The sequence below is a fragment of the Stegostoma tigrinum genome, chromosome 36 (assembly GCF_030684315.1).
Source record: "Stegostoma tigrinum isolate sSteTig4 chromosome 36, sSteTig4.hap1, whole genome shotgun sequence".
NCBI classification, from domain to species: domain Eukaryota; kingdom Metazoa; phylum Chordata; class Chondrichthyes; order Orectolobiformes; family Stegostomatidae; genus Stegostoma; species Stegostoma tigrinum.
Genome location: NC_081389.1, coordinates 5,731,113 through 5,756,311, shown reverse-complemented (window position 1 = coordinate 5,756,311; position 25,199 = coordinate 5,731,113). Strand labels below are relative to the sequence as shown.

Here is a 25,199-nt window from a genome sequence, read left to right as displayed (position 1 = left end):
AACACCTGCAATCAGACACATCAGTTCACAACCTCTCATGGAAACAAGCTCAGACTGTCAAACCTTGTCTCATTAGACAACCGACTTATCCCATATATCGATCTAATAAACCTCTTCTGAAAAACCTCCAACTTATTTACATACTTACTTAAATAAAGACACTAAAACTGCACACAGTGCTTGTGATATAGTCTCACCAAAGTGTTTCTAACTGAAGTATTACATCCTTACCTTTAATAATAAAGGATTTTTTTGGCCTTCTTGACTGCTTGCTGTACCTATATATTAAATTTTATGGGCTGGAATACCTTGATCCCTCTGCACCTCTTTAAATTCTACAGTCATTCTCCATTTGAGTGATACTTTGTTTTTTCGTTCTTCCTACCAAAGTGAACAACTTCATATTTTCTCACTTTATACTCCATGTTTCAGATTATTGCCCAATCACTCAACATATATGTAACAGTCTTCAATGTCCTCATGTCATCTTCACACATACTTTCCTATTAGAGTCATGTGCAAATTTTTCTACTGTATCTTCTGTCCTCTCATCCTAGTCATTGATATAAATTGTAAAAGGTTGAGGACTCAACTCTGTGGCGCTCTACTCATCCCATCCTATCAATTTGAAGCTGACTCATTTCTGCATACAGTCCATTTTCTGTCAGCCAGCTAATCTTTGATTCAGGCTAATGTTAGAATTTGCCAACAACCCGGCATTTTGGGTCAGTTTTTCTGAGTCTTAGATGTTTTGGGTGAAGTATAAAAAGTCAATGAATGTTGGCAATTCAGTTTCTGTCATCTCTCTTCTCTTTTAGGAGGAAGGGAACAGTTAGAGGTGAGGCTTGAGATGACACACTGGAATTGTAACAGTGCACGCAGCAGAGCTTCATCTAAGTGAACGTTAAGAACCCATGCTTACCAGGGGAGATGTAACATATTAGAATTATTCCCACTGGAGCAGCGAAGGCTAAAATGAGATTTTATAGAGAACTTGTTAAATTTGTAAAGGCTCCATTAATAAGTCAGAAAAATATGTTACTTCAAATTGCAAAGTTGGTGATGAAAAATTGTCAATTTAAAACTATGACTATAAGAGTGGGGAAATGTTTTGGAGAAACATTATGGAGTATTGTTGGAGCTTCACTCATCCAGGCAAGTGTGGAGTATTCCATCACACTCCTGACTTGTGCTGTGTAGATGGTGGACAGACTTTAAGGAGTCAGGAGTTGAGTTACTAACTGCAGTATTCCTCGCCTTTGACTGCTCTTGTAGCCACTATATGTGTACAGCAAGTCCAGTTGAGTTTATGGTCAATGATAACCCCCAGGATGTTGATAGTAGGGGACTCAGTGACGTTACCATCATTGATTGTCAAGAAGTGCTATTAGATAGTCTCCTATTGGAGATGGTCATTATCCGGCATTTGTGTCATACAGCATGGAAACAGACCCATCGCCCCAACTTGTCCAAACCAACCAGATTTCCTAAACTGCCCTAGTCCTATTTGATAATAAAGTGTGAGGCTGGATGAACACAGCAGGCCAAGCAGCATCTCAGGAGCACAAAAGCTGACGTTTCGGGCCTAGACCCTTCATCAGAGAGAGGGATGGGGAGAGGGAACTGGAATAAATAGGGAGAGAGGGGGAGGCGGACCGAAGATGGAGAGTAAAGAAGATAGGTGGAGAGAGTATAGGTGGGGAGGTAGGGAGGGGATAGGTCAGTCCAGGGAAGACAGACAGGTCAAGGAGGTGGGATGAGGTTAGTAGGTAGATGGGGGTGCGGCTTGGGGTGGGAGGAAGGGATGGGTGAGAGGAAGAACCGGTTAGGGAGGCAGAGACAGGTTGGACTGGTTTTGGGATGCAGTGGGTGGGGGGGAAGAGCTGGGCTGGTTGTGTGGTGCAGTGGGGGGAGGGGACGAACTGGGCTGGTTTAGGGATGCAGTAGGGGAAGGGGAGATTTTGAAACTGGTGAAGTCCACATTGATACCATTAGGCTGCAGGGTTCCCAGGCGGAATATGAGTTGCTGTTCCTGCAACCTTCGGGTGGCATCATTGTGGCAGTGCAGGAGGCCCATGATGGACATGTCATCTAGAGAATGGGAGGGGGAGTGGAAATGGTTTGCGACTGAGAGGTGCAGTTGTTTGTTGCGAACTGAGCGGAGGTGTTCTGCAAAGCGGTCCCCAAGCCTCCACTTGGTTTCCCCAATGTAGAGGAAGCCGCACCAGGTACAGTGGATGCAGTATACCACATTGGCAGATGTGCAGGTGAACCTCTGCTTAATGTGGAATGTCATCTTGGGGCCTGGGATAGGGGTGAGGGAGGAGGTGTGGGGGCAAGTGTAGCATTTCCTGCGGTGGCAGGGGAAGGTGCCGGGTGTGGTGGCGTTGGAGGGCAGTGTGGAGCGAACAAGGGAGTCAAGGAGAGAGTGGCAGAAAGGATGTTTGATGAGGACTCATCTACTGAGGTAGTATGGGCTGAGGTTAGAAACAGGAAAGGAGAGGTCACCCTTTGGGACTTTTCAGTAGGCCTCTGAGAAGTTCCAGGGATGTAGAGGAAAGGATTTCTAAGATGATTCTGGAGAGAAGTGAAGATAACAGTGTAGTTATTATGGGGGACTTTAACTTTCCAAATATTGACCGGAAACACTATAGGTCGAGTACTTTAGATGGGTCAGTTTTTGTCCAATGTGTGCAGGAGGGTTTCCTGGCACAGTATGTAGATAGGCCAACAAGAGGCAAGGCCACATTGGATTTGGTTCTGGGTAATGAGCCAGGCTAGGTGTTAGATTTGGAGGTAGGTGAGCACTTCAGTGATAGTGACCACAGTTTGGTTACGATAACTTTAGCAGTGTAAAGGGATAGGTATATACTGCAGGGCAAGAGTTATAGCTGGGGAAAATGCAATTATGAGGTGATTAGGCAAGATTTAGGATGCATTGGATGGGGAAGGAAACTGCAGGGGCTGGGCACAATTGAAATGCGGAGCTTGTTCAAGGAACAGCTAATGCGTGTCCTTGATAAGTATGTGCCTGTCAGGTAGGGAGGAAGTGGTCAAGCGAGGGAACCATGGTTTACAAAGGAGTTGAAGCTCTTGTCAAGAGGGAGAAGGAGGCCTATGTAAAGATGAGGCGTGAGGCTCAGTTAGGGCACTTGAGAATTACAAGTTAGTCAGGAAGGACCTAAAGAGAGAGCTAAGAAGAGCCAGGAGGGGACATGAGAAGTATTTGGCAGGTGGGGTAAAGGAAAACCCTAAAGCTTTCTATAGGCATGTCAGGAATAAAAGAATGACGAGAGTAAGATTAGGGCCAGTCAAGGACAGTAGTGAGAAGTTGTGCATGGAGTCTGAAGAGATAGGAGAGGCAAAATGAATATTTTTCGTCAGTATTCACACAGGAAAAAGACAATGTTGTTGAGGAGAATACTGAGATACAGGCTATTAGACTAGACAGGATTGAGGTTCGTGAGGAGAGGAGGTGTTAGCAATTGCGGAAGGTGTGAAAATAGATAAGTCCCCTGGGCTGGATGGGATGTATCCTAGGATTCTCTGGGAAGCCAGGGAGGAGATTGCAGAGCCTTTGGCTTTGATCTTTATGTCATCATTATCTTCAGGAATAGTGCCAGAAGACTGGAGGATAGCAAATGTTGTCCCCTTGATCAAGAAGGGGAGGAGGGACAATCCTGGTAATTACAGACCAGTGAGCCTTACTTTGGTTGTGGCAAAGTGTTGGAAAGGATTATAAGAGATAGGACTTATAATCATCTAGAAAGGAATAATTTGATTAGGAATAGTCAACACGGTTTTGTGAAGGGTAGGTCGTGCCTCACAAACCTTATTGAGTTCTTTGAGAAGGTGACTAAACAGGTGGATGAGCGGTTGATGTGGTGTATATGGATTTAAGTAAAGTGTTTGATAAGGTTCCCCACAGTAGGCTATTGCATAAAATACGGAGTCATGGGATTGAGGGTGATTTAGCAGTTTGGATCAAAAATTGGCTAGTTGGAAGAAGACAGAGGGTGGTGGTTGATGGGAAATGTTCATGCTGGAGTTCAGTTCCTAGTGGGGTACCGCAAGGATCTGTTTTGGGGCCACTGCTGTTTGTCATTTTTATAAATGGCCTGGATGAGGGCGTAGAAGGATGGGTTAGTAAATTTGCAGACGACACTAAGGTCGGTGGAGTTGTGGATAGTGCAGAAGGATGTTGCAGGTTACAGAGGGACACAGATAAGCTGCACAGATGGACTGAGAGGTGGCAAATGGAGTTTAATGCAGAAAAGTGTGAGGTGATTCACTTTGGTAGGAGTAACAGGAATACAGTGTACTGGGCTAATGGTAAGATTCTTGGTAGTGTGGATGAGCACAGAGATCGCGGTGTCCACGTACACAGATCCCTGAAAGTTGCCACCCAGGTTGATCGGGTTGTTAAGAAGGCATACAGTGTGTTAGGTTTTGTTGGTAGAGGGATTGAGTTTTGGGCCATGAGGTCATGTTGCAGCTGTACAAAACTCTGGTATGGCCGCACTTGGAGTATTGTGTACAGTTCTGGTCACCGCATTACAGGAAGGATGTGGAAGCATTGGAAAGGGTGCAGAGGAGATTTACCAGGATGTTGCCTGGTATGGAGGGAAGGTCTTATGAGGAAAGGCTGAGGGACTTGAGGCTGTTTTCATTACAGAGAAGAAGGTTAAGAGGCGACTTAATAGAGACATTAAAGATGATCAGAGGGTTAGATAGGGTGGAAAGTGAGAACCTTTTTCCTCCGATGGAGATGGCTAGCATGAGGGGACATAGCTTTAAATTGAGGGGTGATAGATATAGGACAGATGTCAAAGGTAGATTCTTTATTCAGAGAGTAGTAAGGGCATGGAATGTCCTGCCTGCAACAGTAGTAGACTCGCCAACTTTAAGGGCATTTAAATGGTCATTGGATAAACATATGGATGATAATGGAATAGTGTAGGTTAGATGGGCTTCAGATTGGTTTCACAGGTTGGCGCAACATCGAGGGCCGAAGGGCCTGTACTGCGCTGGAATGTTCTATGTTCTTTTATTTAGAATCCAATGACAAAGGTGTGTGAGGCAACAGATGCTGTCTCTAATGACTGTGGTTGACTTCACACAAAGGCATTCACAGCAGAGGTAGAAGTTACTTAATTACAGCAAGCCAGCAATTTATCCAAACATTCGCCTTTCATAAAAAAAATGCATGCGCCATTATTTGCAGTTACAAGTTACCCAACACACATGGTCACACTGAAAATTCTCAATCATTAGCAGAACAGTACATTAACTCAGGTCGGTTTCACCTTCAGAGACAAAAATAGGAGTTGCTGGAAAAGTCCAGCAGGCCTGGTAACATTTGTGGAGCGGAAACTAAATTAACGTTTTGGGTCGAGACCTTTCCTCAGAATTCAAGGGCTCCACCTTTGGTGGTCTTGGCATATTTGCATTCATAGTTTTTAAATCATGCAGGTCTCCAAATGGTACGTGTGTGCATTGTCATTGGCTGTTTGTTCTTAGTGGTGTTTCTTCTCCAGGGAGTGCCATTCTCGTTGTGAGTGGTGTTGTCATAGTTGTTGTTGTCCCTGATTCATTTCTGTTGCTGGGCAACAGTGGATCATCTGGGGCTGTTGCGATCTTTCATCTCCTTGCTCATGAATGGCCAGTCGAGCAGATATCTTGCTTTCCTCAGACTTGACTCGATTCTTTGTTGGTTTGCACTTGGTCGAAGGCTTAATTTGTGAAGGCAAGGACACCAAGGAGGCTTTAGCCAATCTGAAGCTGTCGCAGTTGGGGAGAATCTGAAATCACATGACCTGTGACATTCTGACTCAAATCTGGAGCAGGTCCTGCAAACTTCAGTGGCCAGCCCCTCATCGCATTGAAGACGACAATTTGGAATCAGATGACAATGATTTAGAATCCAATGACGAGAATGACAATCTGAAGATTACTATACCGAAACAGACAGTTAAACGATCAGCCAAAATAATCCAGAAGAAAATGAAAGGGGAAGATGCTGATGAAGGTGACGAAGATCAGGAGGAGGTGGATGATGATGGGGAGGAAAATGAATTTGAGGAAGCAATGGCTCCAGCAAAAAAACTTCAGAAAACTCCACTACCCCTGGATTGAAGAGGTCTCACAACGCACCAAATCCCCAACAGCTAACAAGCATCCCAAGACTTGAGAATCCAGCAGAAATCCCAAAAATACCCACAAGACCCTACTGATCGCTGAAGAAATCAAGGCTATGTTGAAAGCCTCCTTGAAAAAAGCTGGAGCACAAGCTTGTAAATTACATTACAAATGGTTTCAGAGTGGCAGATCCACGGATTATTGAAGAGCTCTGGGCCTGGAAACAGATAATGAATGGGAATTAGAAAGTTTGTGTAAAAAATCTGTTTACACATACCCGTAAATAAACTAATTTAATAAAGAAGTTAATAAAATAAAAAAACTAAACTCTAAACAAACTAATTCATTTTATTAATAAAATGCTGCTTTCATCCAACCTTAGACTTTTTCCTTGTAAGCTGTGGCAAAATGCCTACAATAGTCGGCATGGGGAAGTAAGATCATTTCAAACATTATTGAAATGTTTCAGGTTGATGCACACTCTCAGTCTCCCAGGTTGTTTCACTGCTTCCACGCTGTTCATCCAGTCCGTAAAAGTTGTCATGCTTTTGATTATAGCCTTCTTTCCAGCTACTTGTCTTTCAGGTTAGGCTTGAGGGCGGCTGCAATTCTCCTGGAGAAAATGTCTCAAAGTCTCACACATTTCAACATATCCAAGACTAACAAAAATATCTTTGTAATCTTTCAGGAAGCATCAGTGGATCAGTGGCCTGGGCAAATCCATTCTCTCATCTTTGGGCTAACCAGTGCAATCTTTAGACTTGCCTCAGCTGAAATAACTGAATTTTATATAATCCAAGGTATACTGCAAATCTTCATTCTTCTCACTGCATGGGGCTCTCTGCCTAATTTAGCCTCTGTTGTCTCCCCATGTACCCTCAACCTCACTACCAAGGGCTTCACTTTTGGAACACCAATTTGAGCCAAAATCTGTGAATCCAATGGTCTTGCATAAAGCACTAGTGTCTATCTGATGATTCCCATTCAGTTGCTTCTGTTCTTCTGTAATATTGTTCCAACAGTCACAAACCCTTAGGCCTGGTAAATATGATGACAGGACTCCACGCAAGATTTGCCAAGTTATTATGGTCCTAGACAGGCACCCCAAACTATCAAGTTCTGACTGTGGAAGGATTCTCCTTGTCAATTCACACAACCCCTTGGTTGGTCTCAACAAGACTAATTTGCAAAGAATGCCCTCTCTTATGGATATCTTTCTCCCCAGACCCAAATGGACATACGTTTTAAAAATAACCAATTTAACCTGGCTTTCTTGAGTTAACAAAGAGTGAGTTCATTATTTATTCAGCACAAGAAGAAGCAATAGATTAGAAATGAGTAGTGAGCCAAAAAACAGAGTTGGTCACATTAGTGATGAAGAGCAGATGGTTAAACATTGCAGTAGCTGAGAGAGATAATGGGAACTGTAGATGCTGGAGAATCCGAGATAACAAAGTGTGGGGCTAGATGAACATAGCAGGCCAAGCAGCATCTTTAGAGCACAAAAGCGGATGTTTCAGGCCTAGACTCTTCTGTTACTGGTACCGTTAACATTGTTGTTTAATTAATCAACTTGTAAACTCTTGAGTTTGCAGATTGATTGAAATTCCTTTGTCCAAATTCAGGCGTTTGTTTGCACCTTTTCACCTTCTGCACTCATGATACCATGCAGTCTATTTAACAGCTGCACACAAGGGCATTTTTGGCAGACATAAAAGTCACATGCCCATCAGTACACCCAGTACAAAACTATTCTCCAAAACAATAAAGCCACAGCAGACATTACTTTTAGGATCTGATAACTTCGTGATGACCATTGCTCAAGCCAACGTTTAAAGAAATTAATTTACTTAGAGTAAAGACTTTTCCAGCTGCTAAAATAGGATTTGAACTCGTGTCTCCACATCGTAAAAGCTTAACCGAGATAACAAAGTGTAGAGCTGGATGAACACATCAGGCCCAGCAGCATCTTAGGAGCACAAAAAGCTGACGTTTCAGGTCTAGACCCTTCATTAGAGAAGGGGATGGGGAAAGGGTTCTAAAAAAATAGGGAGAGAGGGGGAGGCAGACCGAAGATGGATAGAGTGTAGAGGTGAGGGTAGGTGGGGAGGTAGGGAGGGCTTAGGTCAGTCCAGGCAGGAGGGACAGGTCAAGGAGGTGGGATGAGGTTAGTAGGTAGCTGGGGGTGCGGCTTGGGGTGGGAGGAAGGGATGGGTTAGGGAGAGAGGGTGAGAGGAAGAACAGGTTAGGGAGGCAGAGACAGGTTGGACTGGTTTTGGGATGCAGTGGGTGGGGGGGAAGAGCTGGGCTGGTTGTGTGGTGCAGTGGGGGGACGGGACGAACTGGGCTGGTTTAGGGATGCAGTGGGGGAAGGGGGGATTTTGAAACTGGTGAAGTCCACATTGATACCATATGGCTGCGGGGTTCCCAGGCGGAATATGAGTTGCTGTTCCTGCAACCTTCGGGTGGCATCATTGTGGCAGTGCAGGAGGCCCATGATGGACATGTCATCAAGAGAATGGGAGGGGGAGTGGAAATGGTTTGCGACTGGGAGGTGCAGTTGTTTGTTGCGAACCGAGCGGAGGTGTTCTGCAAAGCGGTCCCCAAGCCTCCGCTTGGTTTCCCCAATGTAGAGGCAGCCACACCGGGTACAGTGGGAGTTCGGCTTTGGACGGGAATACTGCGCAGGCGCCGTAGCTTGATATATGCGCGTGTGTGTGTGTGTGTGTGTGTGTGTGTGTGTTCCGCTGGTGCGCAGGTGCCGTGGCTGCAAGTGTGCACCGCTGGTGCGCAGGCGCCGTGGCTGTCCTGGGGAAGGGTTTGAGGTGAGAGCGGGTCCGTCCCATTTATGGTTCCGATTCGGCAGGTAATTGGCGGTTGTGTATCGGCGATATTAGGCGGAATCGCTTCGAACCGGATCATCGAGGGAGGGAGTTCGATGGTGAATTCGGGATAAAATGGGGAGGAAGAATGGCGGAAATGTGTCAGGCCTCTGTCGGGGCGTGAAGGAAGACGGGTGTGACTGAATTGGGTGGGTTGGGAGGGGAGTGGGGTGTAGTCACTGAGCCGGGGGGTCCCGGGTCGGGGTGGGGTGTAGTCACTGAGCCGGGGGGTCCCGGGTCGGGGTGGGGGGGTGGTGGCTGAGCGGGGGGGTCCTGGGTCGAGGTGGGGGGTGGTGGCTGAGCGGGGGGGTCCCGGGTCGAGGTGGGGTGTAGTCACTGAGCCGGGGGGGTCCCGGGTCGGGGTGGGGGGTGGTCACTGAGCCGGGGGGGTCCCGGGTCGGGGTGGGGGGTGGTCGCTGAGCCGGGGGGGGTCCCGGGTCGGCGTGGGGGGTGGTCGCTGAGCCGGGGGGGGTCCCGGGTCGGCGTGGGGGGTGGTCGCTGAGCCGGGGTGGTCGCTGAGCCGGGGGGGGTCCCGGGTCGGCGTGGGGGGTGGTCGCTGAGCCGGGGTGGTCGCTGAGCGGGGGGGTCCCGGGTCGGGGTGGGGGGTGGTCGCTGAGCCGGGGTGGTCGCTGAGCGGGGGGGTCCCGGGTCGGGGTGGGGGGTGGTCGCTGAGCCGGGGTGGTCGCTGAGCGGGGGGGTCCCGGGTCGGGGTGGGGGGTGGTGGTAGCTGAGCCGGGTGTCTCGGTTCGGTGGGAGGGTAGCCAATGAACCGGGGGTCTTGGCTCGGCAGGTGGTTGGTGGTGGTAGTCACTGAGCTTGAGGTCTCTGGTCAGGGTAGGGGGTAGTCACTGATCCGGGAGTCTCAGGTGAGGTGATGGGGGAGGGTAGTCACTGAGCTGGGGGTCTCAGGTCGGGGGTGTCGTCACTGAGCCGGGGTTCTCGGCTGGGGAGGATCATTGAGCTGGATCTCACGTTACAGTGGTGGGGGATGGTTACTGAAGTGGGGATATTAGGTTGGTAGGGGGATAGTCACTGAGCTGGGAGTCCCAGGTTGGGTCACAGAGGTGGGGTATAATCACTGATGTGGGGGGGGTGCAGGTAGTCACTGAGGTGGGGGTATTGGGTGGGGGGGGTTGTGGGTAGTCACTGAGGTGGGGGTATCGGGTGGGGGGGGTTGCGGGTAGTCACTGAGGTGTGAGTATCAGGTAGGGGGGTTGTGGGTAGTCACTGAGGTCTGAGTATCAGGTAGGGGGGGTGCAGGTCGTCACTGAGGTGGGGGTATCTGGTGGGGGTGTGGGTAATCACCGAGGTGAGGGTATCGGGTGGGGGGGAGCGCAGGTAGTCACTGGGGTGGGAGGTGCGGGTAGTCACTGAGGTGGGGGCATCGGGTGGGGGGTGCGGATAGTCACTGAGGTGGGTGCATCGAGTGGGGGGTGCGGATAGTCACTGAGGTGGGGGGCATTGGGTGGGGGGGTGCAGTAGTCACTGAGGTGGGAGGCATTGGGTGGGGGGGTGCGGTAGTCACTGAGGTGGGAGTATCGGCTGGGGGTCAGGTAGTCACTGAGCCACCTCGCTGAGGTGGGGGTCTACGGTGGTGAGACAGTGGTGATCTCGATTTGGAGGGATTCGCTGAGCCATGGGACTGGAGTGGGGGGTGGTCAGATCGCTGAGCCAAGGGTCTGGAGGTGGGGTTGGGGGTTGGGTAGCCTCAGGCAGAGGGGGTCACTGAGCCAGAGGTCTGGAGGAGGGGGGTTTGGTCCCTGGCTCGGAACGTGAACTGGATTGCTGGTCCAAGGGTCACTGAGAGGAATCCGGGCAGACATTGCGGGGTTTGCTGCCTGGAGTGTTTTTTCAAGAAGTACTCTATGAAGTTATTCAAAGTCCCTCTGTGGTCTGATTCCTGCTAATGGATGATGGTTTCTCAAGTCACAGTGTGACATCCTAGTGCACAGTGTCTGAAAAAAGTTATTTTTAATCAGTCTGTTCAGGTACGCTATGGCACAACTTCTGTTCAGGTGGTACTTGAATCCAAATCCTCTGGCTCAGATCCAAGGACACAACCATTGCATATGATCCTCAGTCACTGGTATATTGGCAACTTCCCAGTTTGATTTATAAGAATCCACCCCCAAAACAAAACTTGCCAAAAATTGAATGCTTTGAAATAGCAATGGGCAACAATTGTGCAACATTGTGTTCTGAAGTTTTAATGACCTAAAACATTTGTCATTAAAAGTGCTGCTTATCAGTCATTTCTGAGTGTGCAGTAGACAGTGTACTCTCTGTATCTGTGTTTAGTAGATGGTAAGATATGTGTACAATTGAAGTAGAGTGTCGTTTCTTTCAAAGTTACCAATGGGTGAAATGTGGTACATGCTGCCTGGGAGAATAATGGAGGAGGGTACTGTCTCAACTTCCAAGAAGCATCTGGGTAAGCACTTAAAATGCCAGGGCATTGTAGGCTTTGGACTAAGTGCAGATAAATGAGATCAGTGTAGTTTGGAGTTTGTTGGCATAGACATTGGGCCGAAGGGCCTGTATCTTTGCTTTATGATTCTGTGACTTGGTCCAGACTGCGTGAGAGTTCTGTGGAGACTGGTGAGCTGGCTTTCACGATTATGGTGGCATCCAGCTGGAATACTTGAATCTGAAGGTTGTGAGTCCTTGTTTCGTCTCTCCCCCAACCCCAGCCAAATCCCTTTCCAACCCTGAAAAAAAAACTACTGGTTGTGGATCCCATAAACCGTTGCCAACCCACCCCCCCATTTTGGTCAAATCATGCAAAGTGTTTGTGTAAAACCGGCTATGGTCCATGTCATGCCTCAGCACTTCACACATTTCACAATCCGTATTCCAAAGTTTAACTTGTATTGTGAGCAATCAATAATAATCTGCGTGTTATGTGAGCTTTGTATAAAATATCTCAAATGACCTTTTATCTTTCATGTGATGTACGTGTTGCTGGCAGGCCCAGTATTTGTTGCCCTTCCCTAATTACCAGTTGTGTAGTTTACTAATGCGCTTCAGAGAGTGCTGAGGAATCACCTACGTCCTGAGTCTAAACACAGGTCGAGAAAGCAGATTTCTTTACCCCAATGTCCCCACAGTGTTGGTAAGGCCTAGCTTACCAATTATATAACATGACCACAATGTCACAGTCTCATCCTTGTTCCATGTGAACATTTGAAGTAGAAGAGGGCTTCCTTGAGCCTGCTATACCATCTGGTCTGCTTACTCAATATTCCTGTGACGCCACCCCACTTATCAAAAATGTATCCATCACCTCCAGTGAAGGAAATCAAAGGACTTTGAGTCTTCCTGAGCCCAATGCCCACCCATGTACCCTAACCCTTACCTTCTTGTCGATGTTATGCCCCACTGACCTCCGCTGCTATTTTTACCCCCAGAACCCAGCATGGAGGTAGATCCCAGCTCAGCAGCTGAAACCAAGACCAGCAGCACGGAGAAGACCAGGACTTTTGGCACGTCTCAGCCGAAACCCAGAAGTGCGAATCCGTACCCCCCTGTCTGCCGCTTTTATTCCCGTGGGAGGTACTGCCAGTTTGGACGGAGGTGCCGATTTCTGCATGAGTATCTGGAACCGCAGGTTAGCCCTGGCGTACCTGAAAGCCACGATGATGGCAACACTGATGACAGCTCCCAGTGCCAGGGCAGCACGGAGAGTCCCAATAAGCCTGCAGAGGATCCTGGCCAGCTACGACCCGGGCCACCCAAGATGCTGGGACCCCGAGAGCGGCCCAAGAGGCCGTGCCGCTACTACCTGTCTGGCTACTGCGCAATGGAAGAACGCTGCCGTTTCTGGCATCCAGAGAAGCAGCCCCCTTTGCGGGACTGCATGGGGCCTGAACCTGCCCAGGCCAGCCCTCGGCCTGTGGGCCCACTCATCCGCCCACCTGTCCCCCGCCCTGCCGTCGTCAAGGATGAGGTCAAGCTGACCGAGCTGACCCAGGAGGTTGCCCGGCAATTACGGGAGACCGAAATCAGCCAGCTGATGAAGCGTTTCCCCAAGGACCAGCTGATTATTCAGGAGAGCGAAAGTGGGAACCAGACTTACTACCGCATCGTGGTGGAGCCCACTGACCCAGACTGGGTAGGTTCTGGTGCCTTGGGGGGAGGGAAAGAAGAGTGTAAAGCTTCTATACTGTCAGAATGAGCAGGGAGAGTCTGACAAGCTTCAGCATGAAGTGTATAGCTCACAAGCTCCCCCCCGCCGCCAAACCCCCAACCTTGCTGGTAACGAAACCAGGTGTTGTAGATGCTGGAAATCTCAAACAAAGACGGAAATTGCTGGAGAAACTCAGCAGACCGAGCAGCATCTGTGAAGAGAAAAACAGTTGACACTTCAATGCCAATTCTGAAGAAGAGTCATTGAACTTGAAACATTAACTGTTTCGCTCTCCGCAGATGCTGCCTGACCTCCTGAGTTTCTCCAGCAATTTTTTCTCCTTGCTGGTGTTTCTTTGCTTGAGCTTTTTCATATTTCATTTCACCCTATCAGTATTTCTTCTATTTCTGTTGTGTGCCTTGTTCTTCCTTCTCTCCCCACCCCCATCCCCTATCATTCATCCATCGTATTCGTCCATGCAGTGCACTTCAGGTTGAAACACACAGCTCAAGAAATGGCCATTCTGCGCAGCTAGCGTGAATGCTAGCTGTTTCTCACAATGCATCAATTAGTCCCCACACACTTCTCTGTCTGCATATCCTTATCTATTTTGCCATTAATATTGCAGCCTGGTCACTAGGAGCTGGTTCCGAAAAATAAGTCAGAATTGAAAGGGTAGAGGCAGTGATGTTTCAGCTGCTCCAAGGCCCTGGTAAAGCCTCGACTACGTGTTCTATTCTGGTTAGTACCTGCCAGAAGGACCAATGGGATAAGGTAAAGATTTATTAGAATGATACTGAGGTTACATGATGTTCAAATGATTTGTAATTTCAGTGTGGAGGAAAGAATTTCCTCTGGCGCAGGAATCGAGAGCAGGGAGATCTAATCTAAAATTTTGGGGGTGAAGCCATGAAGCAGATTTCCATATGAGAATATCAGAAATTTGAAATTCTGTTTTCCAAACTGTAATAGATACCGGGGAATGATTAGAAATTTGGTGATTGGGAATGAGAAATTGTTTCTTGTTAGGTTAAGGTGTTGTGAGAGAAGAAGCAAAGAGTGGAAAATAGAACATGGTCAGCCCAGAATTGATGGAGTAAACCTGTAAAGACCTGAATGGTTTGCTGCAGTGCTGCCAAGATTCTGACACTGCAGCAGAAAGTGAAGTAATCTCATCACTCATCCTGGTTTCTTATCCTCCTGTTTAAGAGCCTTCCCCAAGTTTGGGCACTGTTCCACTTTGGTTATTTTTGTATATATTTTTTCATTGGATGTGGATTAGGGCCAGCACTTGGTGCCCCTCTCTAATCACATTTGAATTGAGTGGCTTGTTTAGCCAATAGAGGGCAATTAAATCTGTTCCATCATTGTGAGTCTGGAGTCATGTGTTGTCCAAACCAGGCATGAGGATAAGAAGTAGGAGCAGATTTAGGCCATCTGGCTATCATGGTTAATCTTTGTGGACTGTACTCCACTTGCCCATCAGTCACCATAATCCTTAGTTCCTTTACTAATCAAAAATCCAGATATCCTTGCCTTAAAAACTTGCAATGATGTAGCCTTGACTGCATCACTGGGCAGGGAATTCCACAGATTCACAACCCTTTTGGTGAAGATATCCTTAAACTCTGTCCTAAATCTGTTCCCCCTTATTTTGAGGCTGTGCCTCTTATTTCTAGTTTCACTTGCCAGTGGAAATAACCTCCCTGATCAATCTTATCTGTTTGTTTCAGAATTTTATATGTTTCTACGTTAAAGGATACTCCTGAAGGAAAAGTGAATTTCAGCCACAATTGATGATGACTTTCATAGTCACCATCAAGGAGACTAGCTTTCAACTGCAGGTTTTATTTATTAGATTTAAAATCCACTAGTGATCTTGGTCTTTTGAACCCATTAGCCTGAGGCTGTGGATTATGATACCAGTAACGTTACTCCATTCCCCTCGTTCCTATTGGGACCTTCAGAATGAAGGCAGCCTGTGGAGTATGGAATGATCATGGCTAATGTTCAGTGTTACTTTTACTTGATTTTTCCTGGTTTAACCCTGCCATCACCACTGTCACCACCAAGGGAACAGTGTGTTGCTTCCAGCTCTGCCTCTGCCCCAATTCTGATCAAATAATTCAGTGCAGATGGCTATTCCCCTGACTGTAACTTCACACTTTTATTGCAGACTACTCAGGTGTGCCATGTTGCCACCAAGTGTCTTTCACCCACTCCCTCTTACAGTCTGTCACCAGCCTGTACAACTGCAGCCACCTTCATTCTGTGCCCTTGTGTCTCAGATAATGGTTAGATACCATGCAGAATCAGACCGTTTGGCCCATTGTGACTCTGCTGGCTCTCTGCAAAATTAGTCCACCTCATGTTATTTCTAGATTTCATCCCTGTTCTCCTGTATGTTTTCCCTTTTCTGATAATGATCCAATTCCCTTTTTGAAAGTTTTGATTGACTTTTCCTTCACTATGTTGTCAGGAAGTGCATTCTAGACCTGAAACATTTGTTACATCTTACCTCTTAATAATTTCCCTAAAACTGTGCTCGCTGGCTCTCAGTTCTTCTACCAGCAGTAAATGTTTCTAACTATCTATTCTGTCCATACTCCACATGATTTTGAACATCTCTATCAATTCTCCTCTATTCATTTTGCAAAGGAAAACAATTCCAGCTTCTCTACATAAACGCAGTCCCGCATTCCTGGAATGATTCTTATGAGCCTTTTCTGTGCATTCACTAACGTGTTCCATTCCCTCCTAAAGTGAGGTTCCCCGAACAGGATCCAGCTGAGGCCGAGCCAATGTTTTATTGATAACTGAAAATAGAAGAAGTTGGAGAATCTCGGCAGGTCTGCCACCCCGTGTGGAGAGAGAAAGAGAGTTAATAGTTTGATCCAGTTTGAATTGATCTCAGAAAGGCAATCGATACCAGACTCAACATTAACTCTTTTCTATCTCCATAGCAGCCACGTATTTCCATACATTCATTTTTTTGTTTCATGTCTGCAGTACTTTGCATTTATTTCAGTGTTTCATACATAATTATCATTTCCTTGCTTTTGCACTCAGCCCATGTTGATAAAGTCTAAGATGCTAAATGATTTATTCAGCAGGGTTTCCAGCACCCTGCCACCTTCAATAATCTACACATACGTATCTGCAGGTCCCTGTATTCCTGCCCCCTTTTAGAATTGTACTCATTATTTTGTACAGTCTCTTTGTATTCCTCTCACCAAAATGATTCATTTGCACTTTTAGAGTCATACAGATATACAGCATGGACGCAGACTCATCCATGCCGGCCAGTCACCCTAAATAAATCTAGTCCCATTTGTCAACATTTGGCCCATATCCCTCTAATCCCTTCTTATTTATGTACCCATTTGGGTGTCTTTTAAATGTTGTGTTTGTACCAGTCTCCATAACTACTTCTGGCAGCTCATTCCACACATGCGCACACATGAAAAGGTTGTCTGTTGGATCCCTTTTAAATTTTTCCCCTCTGACCTTAAACCTATACCCTGTAGTTTTGAACTCCCACCCCCCCCCAACGCCTCAAACTCTGGGGAAAAGATCTTGTCTACTCACTCTATCCATGCCCCTCAGCCTCCCGTGCTGCAGGGAGAATAGCCCCAGTCTATTCAGCCTCTCCCTGCAGCTCAAACCCTCCAACCCTGGCAAAATCCTTGTAAATCTTTTCCAAACCCTTTCAAGTTTCACAACATCCTTCCTATAGCAGGGAGCTTAGAATTTCTTGCAGTACTCCAGTATTGACCTAACCAATGTCCTGTAAAACCTCAGCATGACCTCCCAACCCCTATACTTAATGAACTGACCAATAAATGCAAGTATACCAAATGGCACCTTCACTATCCTGCCTATCTATAACTCCACTTTAAAGGAACAATGAACTTGCACTCTAAGATCTCTTTGCTTCTCGGCATTAAATTGCATTCACCACTTGTCTGCCCTTTCCTCCACCTGTCTTATGTCCTTTGAGGCTCCACACTATAATTTACATTGTTCACAATACTGCAAGTTTTGTATCCTCTGCAAATTTTGAAATTGTATGCTGGGTCATCAATATAAATACAAAATGTACCCAGGGACAGCAAGGGTGCTAAAAATGCTTTTTCCTTCACAGACGCTGCCAGACCTACTGAGCTTTTCCAGCAACTTAGTTTTTGTGCTAAAACTGACACTGGAGAGCTCCACTACAAACAATTCCTGCATCCAAAAATAAAACATTCACCTCTAGCCTGTTTGGTAGCAATGTTTATTCCATGAGCTCACATTTTGGCTCTCAAATTGGCGTATGGCATATGAAAGTGCCAGGTATTTCACACCAACATCATAACCGTCATCAGCATGCTCTTACTTCATCAAACATGTTAAACACAATTGTCTTCTCAAATTCACACTGATTATTTTAAATTAACCTGCATTTGTTCATGTGACTAATAGTCTAGTTAAGGATCCTGATTTCTACCAGATTCTCCACTCCAAAGTTAAACTGAATAGCCTGAAATTTCTGGGCTTAGCTTTCAACAAGGATCTCCTTCAAGCTCTTTACTGTCTTTGATCGCTCCTAAGTGTTCCAGCTCTGTATTTCCATTTCAGTTCACCACCACCTGTATATTCTTGGCCCTCTTTAGTGTGTCCCAAGCACTTTGTGCACCCTCCCTTTTATTAGCGACCTGCCAGCCCTTGATGACATGCTAATACACCAACAGTGCAGAATACTGCCAGTGTTAGCAACTTTTTGCAAGCTGCTGAAACTTGATGCTGACTTCAGTGAGGTCTGTTGTTCCTTGCCTGGCCCGGCAGTTGCTTTTGTAAAACCTGGACCCTCCATTGAGATCTCATGCTTTATCAGTGACGCCATCCTGCTCTTCAAATGTTGCCTCAGATCTTATTCACCCTGTCTGCTGCTGCTGAAAGCTGAGTTTCAGTGTTCTCTTTGACCAGGCCCTTACTTCTCATGACCTCCACAGCCCAAGTTTCCCCTTTGCTGCTCCATCATAAGCCCCCGTATTTGGCATCCTGTCCCATTACAGGTCCACTTCCTCATTGCTGCAACCCCTTTCCCACCTCTTCTGTTCTTGTCCTGGATGCTAGACCCTTGTTTTTATTTTACTTTGCAGCCTCAGCCTCCCCATCTACGGCTTTTTCTCCAAACATTCAACTTTGGTCCACCCAATCCTCTGAGTCACCTTACTGTCTTGACCACCTCATTGGTGCTCAGGACCTCAGCTTCTAATTCCTCACCCTCTGCAATGCTCTTCTAAATCCACTTTGGCTTTAAGAAGCTCCTAAAAGTCTGACAGTTTGCTGAATCTAGAATTTCCCCTTCACACCTGCATGCCCCACCTTCTCTGAAACGCTGTAATCTGATGATTTTGTTACTCACCTGACGTTGCTACGTTGGTTCTGTTTTTCATCTGTTGCAGCCCTTTGATTTGAAGGAGATGGATATTCAGATCTGCTTCCCAGATGAATACCCTTTGGAGGTAAGAGGTAATAATCCTCACTGCACAGTAGTTGATCTGTTCGATGTCAGTGCTTTAACTAGTTTGCTCTTGTATTGCATGTACTTAGGCTGAGCAAGACAAAACCAATCAGCTGGTGGTTTCTGTCTGACCAAAGAGGTTTTAAAATAAGAATGTAACTGCAAATAGGCAGCCACATTTGTCTGGATACTGCTGGTATTTTAATTCTCTTTCTGTGCTGTCAATGTGCTCCATGTTGTCTGTCCAAATGGGCAAAAAGAGATCATCAAGCTATAATTTACAATTGGCAACCAAAAACCCATGCATTAGGTCTTTAACTGTGGTGACATCTCAATTTTCAAATCTCTTTGTGGCCTCCCTTTTCCCTAATTCTGAACTGGCCCCGTCTCCACAACACTCTGGACTTCTCCAGTTCAAGTCTGTTGCACATCAGATCGGCCATGATCTCATTGAATGGCAGAGCATGCTTGAAGGACTGAATGGCCTACTCTGCCCCCCCCCCCCCCCCCAATTCGTATGTCTGTATCCCCAGTTTTCATTGCTTCTTTATTGGCAGCCATCCAAGCTTTGGAATCGGCCTCCTTAAACATGTCCAACTCTCTACCTCTCTCCAATCCTTTGAGGTGCATCTTAAAACCTACTCTTTGACTAATCTTTTGGGTTGGGGCTGGTGCGGTGCTTTTGTGTGTGTGGGCGGTGACATCTGCCACTTGGAGCTTGCAACCCTGTGAGGAGTCCTGACTCCTACTATGAGAAGCCCTGGCCTAAATTGAACAACATTTTCCCTTGCCTAGGCAACAGTCACATGGGCTTTCTGAAGGCCTATTTTCATCCTCATTCCCATGTTTGTAGCAATATCCTTGTCAGTGACTGACAACAAATCACCAGTCTGAATCAGAATGCCTCTGATACAGGACATGGAAGAGGAACACCATAAGTTAAAGGCGTTTATGGAATGTTTTGAGAAATTTCTTTGTCAACAAGTGATGAGTTCTGATATCTAGCCTGTATTTACAGTAAATGCTTCTGACAAATCTCAGATATTGAAGTGTTTCACCATCGACATTTCATATTATGTCAATGAGAAGTAGTATCCCTAATAAATATTAATTTTTCCATCTCTCTCACTTTGATACTTGAACTTTGCATTTTTCTTTAAGGTGTTCACCGTGGAAATCCCTGAGGATCAGGATTTACCAGCATCTATGGGAAGGTAAGGAAGGAAATTGGGGAAAAGATTAACTTTCCCACCTGGCATTATGACATTGATTGGGTGTTCACTGTTTTAAACTTCCACCATCTTCAAAGATCAGTTGAAACTGATCCTGTCTGACTGATTAAAAATTTGGACTGGGTATCAGTGAACAAGAATGTAAGCACTACTTTTAATTCTGTGTCAGTGGATTCTGATAAGCAGCACTGAATTCTGTGCAGCGCATTGTGTTGAATATGAGCATTTGCATCTGGGAGATTTTTCTCTCTTTGTTTGGCCTCCAATTGATAGCCCACAGCCTGCTCTCGCCCAGTGCTATTCCATCTGAACCTATGGCCCAGGCATCCTTCTACTGATTGCCTCTGCCTCTGTCCAGGATTCCAGTTGGATCCTCTCTCTGAATAATAAGGAAACTAGTGTATGGGTGTCAAACCCATATCACATGGATATTGAAAATAGCAGTTGGACATATCAGTTATCAAATTTAACTTTACTTTGCAGCCCATTAGTTTCATGACCAAAAACAAACTTGCTAGGAAAGCCCAGCAGGTCTGGCGCGTCTGTAGAGGAGAAAACAGAGTTAACGTTTCAGGTCGGTGACCTCAGTAGTTTCACGATGTGGGCATGTAGCAGAGGCTAGATCTTCCCATTCACACTCATACCTAAGAGGATGTAAAGGTTTAACCCCGTAGATACACTCTCATTCAGTTAGATGTGAATTGTCATTTTTTCCTTCAGTAAATGATTAGTTATTAGTACTGATGGTAGGGTGAAAAACATTGTGTCCTCGCGTAACGTAGCCCTGAAGACATTTGAAGGTGACTGCCTCCTGTGCCTAGCTCTTGTTAATCAATAATCAGAGATTGTGTAATGGCATGTTGTTAAAAATACACCGGTTGAACGCTCTGATAAAATTCAGATCAAGCAGTATCTGTGCAGAGAAACTCATACTTCTTGACCTGAGTTTTAGCGTTAGCGTTTTTCTGCTTTTTGTTTGGTTTTGTTGTTTCCTCACAGTTCCAGCATCAGCAGTAGTTTCCTTTTAGGTGGAATTCATTTGGTTTACACACTGTGCTGCTTATTGCTAAAGAGTTGGCCCCTTCATGCACCAAGTGGCAGATGGATTTCCTTAAACTCAGCAAATGAAGAGGCAATCACTCAACTCTGGGAGTTTGCATTTCCTAAATAATATTTTTTAAAATTGCTTCATTATGACTTGGGAGCACGAAGAGATTGCTGGGACACTAAGATAGTAGTTAGACAGCGTGTAAGACTGTCTCCTGTCAGCAAATCTACAGTCAAGGAAAGCAACTGCATTGATTTGTACTTCAGCATCTTACTTGGATCTGGCTGGAGCTCCTGGACATGAGTAAAAATCAGTTTGGAAACCTATCCCAGTGTTTGATGCATCTCCCCGTGCTTTATAGTGTAGCAACATCTCTCTCTCTCTCTCTCTCTCTCTCTCTCTCTCTCTCTCTCTCTCTCTCTCTCTCTCTCTCTCTCTCTCTCTCTCTCTCTCTCTCTCTCTCTCTCTCTCAAATCAGACAGCAAAATGCTGATAGGGCAATCACCTGTGCCTTCACAGAACAGTGAAGAAAGTGGAGCTTAAATCTATTTTGTGACTGTAGTGAAATGTTATAATTCTGTTAATTCCTGTTTCTGAGCTCTGTCTTATAACTTTACATCAGTGTGATCAATCCTGTCTTTAATTCAGGCATGTGTGCGTGGCCTCAGAGGAGTGGTTACGGGCAAAACATGCCACCAACCGGTTGATGGGCAAGCTGGAATTGTTGTTTCGCCCATACCTGCGTTGGCTGGACCGCAACATGGAGAAGCTGTTCACTGAGGGAGCTCGGCAGGTAAAACACATCTTCCCCATGCAGTCTTACGGTCCTTGCATTGTACGCAATAATGTTTTGCTCCACTCTGTGAGCTTAGACTTGATTCTACACCATGCAGTGGAAACTTCAGTGGATGTCGAGTGGGATTATTTTTCCCGTTCATTTCCATTGCAGTTTTAAAAATTATGGAGACGGATATTGTCATGATCTGAGCTGATTTTAATACAGAACAAATCAAATTCCAAAGTAAAACCCAGTTTGATAGACAAGAGGATTTTCATTTTGTAATTTGTTTACCACAGTGGCCAGTTACTGAACGTATTTACTACAGGCTGCCAATGTTCTGTTAACAAAACAAAGTCTTATTAAAAATGAGGGGGGAAAAAAAACTTTTATGTGATATAACAACTAATTGAAATTATCTTATCAATAAATATTGGAAATAAAGGTTTGACCTTTGTACCCTCAGTAACATCAGAAGCCGGAACACACACACCAGCAGGTTCAAGAACAGCTTCGTTCTGGCTGTTATCAGACTGTTGAATGGATTCTAGCCTCAAATAATGTAACCGGTGTGCCTCTCAATCTTTTTGATCTGTACATCTTTGCTTGCTGTGATCTGCCTGTACCACCTGTAAACAAAGCTTTTCACTGTATTTTGGCACTCATGACAATAAAATCAAAATCAAATCAGGCTCAGAGATACATAAAGCTGATTGAAGGGTCATAGTATTCAGTGGGCATGGCTGTACTGATACTATCTTCCTTAGACTCACTTCATGAAACTCTTAAACAAAGTGCTAAAACAGCTCATTTCTTCCTTTAATGTAATGTATTTGGTAGCCTTGCAGAATGCTTTTTCTCTCTGACATCTTATAGGTATACTATTTCTGGAGCTTTCTCTTACCTCCTAAGCTATAAGAATTTCTTTTCTTCTACCCCGATTGTTTTAGAAACAGCTAAACTGCACTCGTGCTCTTACAAACCTTTTCTGTCTGAATGATGTACTTCTTCCTGAAAGAAGCCTGTCAGTTCATTGACCTTCTCAGTATTTCTCCCTGCTTGGGAGCTTGGTTCATTCTCTTGTCTCCCTGTGTCATGAACACACTGTTGCTAGGCGACAATCCAATTTCTTGCCCTCTCCTAACCCTTTGTCTAACGCATTGAGCTATTCACCTCAGTGTTTTGTTTAAAATCATGCTTTTAAACAAATTTCCAGACAATGTTTCACCACGCTCAAGTCAACACTGAAAGTAAAATGAAGTCTCCCCTTAACACGCACAATATAGAAATATAAATCAATTTTAAGCAATACATGGTTCAGTCAATTGTAGAACCAATGTTTTCAAATAATAAATATTAATAACCATCGTAACAACATCATTTCAGTGTCACCTGTGGCAGTACCATTCTTGCCCCTTGTGCCAAAATAGCATGAGCTCAAATTCCACTCTTGAGATGTGAGCACCAAGTTAAAGCTGCATAAGGTGCTGGACTGAGAGGTTGCTCTGCTGGCGGAGGTGCCACCTTTCAGATGGAATGTTAAAGATGTTCCGTGTACAGAAAGATCGCATTGCAACATGTTGAAGAAGAGCAAGGAGCTCCCCCCAATCTGCTGGCCATTCACTGAAGCTGATTAATCTTGTTAAGATTAAATTGTTGCTTGTGGAGTATTGCTGTGCACAGCTTGTTTATTATTTCCTGTCTAACATTGACTAAACTTGACTTTCCTTTGCCCATTCCAGATAAAGAGGGAATTAGAGGCAGAGAGAGCCGGCATACACATTGTTCCCTACCAGCAGCTGCGAGCACGTTTACCTGGCGCCATACCTTCACAAACAACAGAGATGTCTGCAGGCCCTCAGAAGGAGGATGGCAGTGAGGAACTGACCCAGAAGCTGCGGGACGTCAAGGTGGCAGAATCGGAAAGTCCCGAAATGAGTGGCACAGGGAGTGAGATCAGCACCAGTGAGGAGGAGGACAATTGTTCGAGGACTGGCTCGCCATCTGGTGACCGGCACGAGCTGGCAGGAAAGTCTGACCCTCCGATCCCATGTAAGGGCACTGCCGTGCGGCTTGTTGGCCTAGAGTTGGGGGAAGATACGGCAACACTATCAGCTCAACAGATCACCATGTCGCTGAAATGCAGCAGGTACGATTAACCTGTAATGTGTGTCCATGTAAAACTGTTAGAATAGCAGTGTCGTGTTTAAGCAAGGTATGTCCTGGAGACACAAAAACGCAAGAACTAAGAGCATGATTAGACCTTTAGACCCTCAAACTCTGATTTAGCTGAGGCCTCAACTCCTTTTTTGTGCCAGATCAGCATAGTGTAGAACCACAGGACATTTAGCCCTTTAAGCCCGCTGTGCTATTCAGTATGATCGTGGCTGATCATCCAACTTAGTGCCCTGTTCCCACTTTCTCCCCATACCTTTAGATCTCTTTAGCCCTAAGAAAACATGTTTTGGTCTCAAACATTTCTTGTGACAGAGAATTCCACAGACTCGTTACTCTCTAGGCGAAGAAATTTTTCCTTACCTCAGGCCTAAATGGCCCACCCACATCTGTAGACTATGGCCTCTATTTCTAGACTCCTCAGTTATAGGGAGCATCCTTCCCACATTTGTCCTGACTCAAACTTCAGTGAATATGATCCCAATTGATCCAGCCTGTCTTCATACCTGATCCTCCTTGAGAAAGGAGCCCAAAACTGCACACATTTCTCCAGATGTAAGCTCATGTAGGCCTTGTACGGCTGCAGTAAGACATTCCTGCCCCTCTACTGTTATCTTCTTGCTATGTAGGCCAACATACTATTTGCCTTCTTTACTGCCTGCTACACCTGCATACCTACATTGTGTCTGCTGTAAAGGGCACCCACATCTTTTGCATCTCCCCTTTATCCCAGCCTCATCATTCAGATAATGATCTGCCTTTCTGATTTTGCTACCGACGTGGATAACTTCACATCTATCCACATTATACTTGTCCTGCTGTGCATTTGCTGACCCACTCAATATGTCCAAATCACACTGAAGCATCTCTGCATCCTCCATAATTATTCCTCCCACCCAGCTTTGTATTGTCTGCAAACTTGGAGGTATAACATTTCGTTCCCTTTCTCAATCATTGCGTATGTTGTGAATAGCTGCGAAGCAAGCACTGATCATGCGGTCCCCCATTAATCGCTGCCTGCCACTCAAAAAATGACCCAATTATTCCTAATCTTTGTTTCCAATCTGCCAACCAGTTCTTTATTCATGTCCGCAAACCCATACACTTTAATATTACATGCTAATCTTTTATCAATAGTCTTCTGAAAGGTCAAGTAACCCCATTCACCGCATCACCCTTATCCACTCTACAAGCTGCATTCTTAAAAAATTCCAGCAGACTTGGCAAGCACAGCTCGCCCTTTGGAAATTAATGCTGATTCTAAACAATTTTGTCACTTTCTGTTGTATCCTGTTGTTACATCTGTCATAA

The 25,199-nt window shown here is 45.7% G+C and overlaps 1 protein-coding gene and 1 pseudogene across 9 annotated transcripts in view; both read left to right on the top strand.

Annotated features, from left to right (window-relative positions):
- The first annotated feature begins 3,068 nt into the window (after positions 1-3,068).
- Positions 3,069-6,383, top strand: LOC132206353 (nucleophosmin-like; annotated as a pseudogene).
- A 2,492-nt stretch (positions 6,384-8,875) lies between these two features.
- The window catches only part of si:dkey-24l11.2 (uncharacterized protein LOC100034462 homolog), a 38,667-nt gene continuing 22,343 nt past the window's right edge, over positions 8,876-25,199 (top strand). The window contains exons 1-7 of one of the 9 annotated variants that reach the window (XM_059640075.1): positions 8,922-8,963; positions 11,370-11,451; positions 12,428-13,131; positions 18,597-18,656; positions 19,817-19,869; positions 21,584-21,728; positions 23,456-23,862. In XM_059640075.1, coding sequence (XP_059496058.1) covers positions 11,376-11,451; positions 12,428-13,131; positions 18,597-18,656; positions 19,817-19,869; positions 21,584-21,728; positions 23,456-23,862 — 1,445 coding nt within the window. In that variant the 5' untranslated portion in view covers positions 8,922-8,963; positions 11,370-11,375. Of the gene's footprint in view, positions 9,170-10,819; positions 11,009-11,369; positions 11,452-12,427; positions 13,132-18,596; positions 18,657-19,816; positions 19,870-21,583; positions 21,729-23,455; positions 23,863-25,199 lie in introns of those variants that run through there. The other 8 variants (XM_059640076.1, XM_059640073.1, XM_048520716.2 and 5 more) reach the window with 8 other exon arrangements.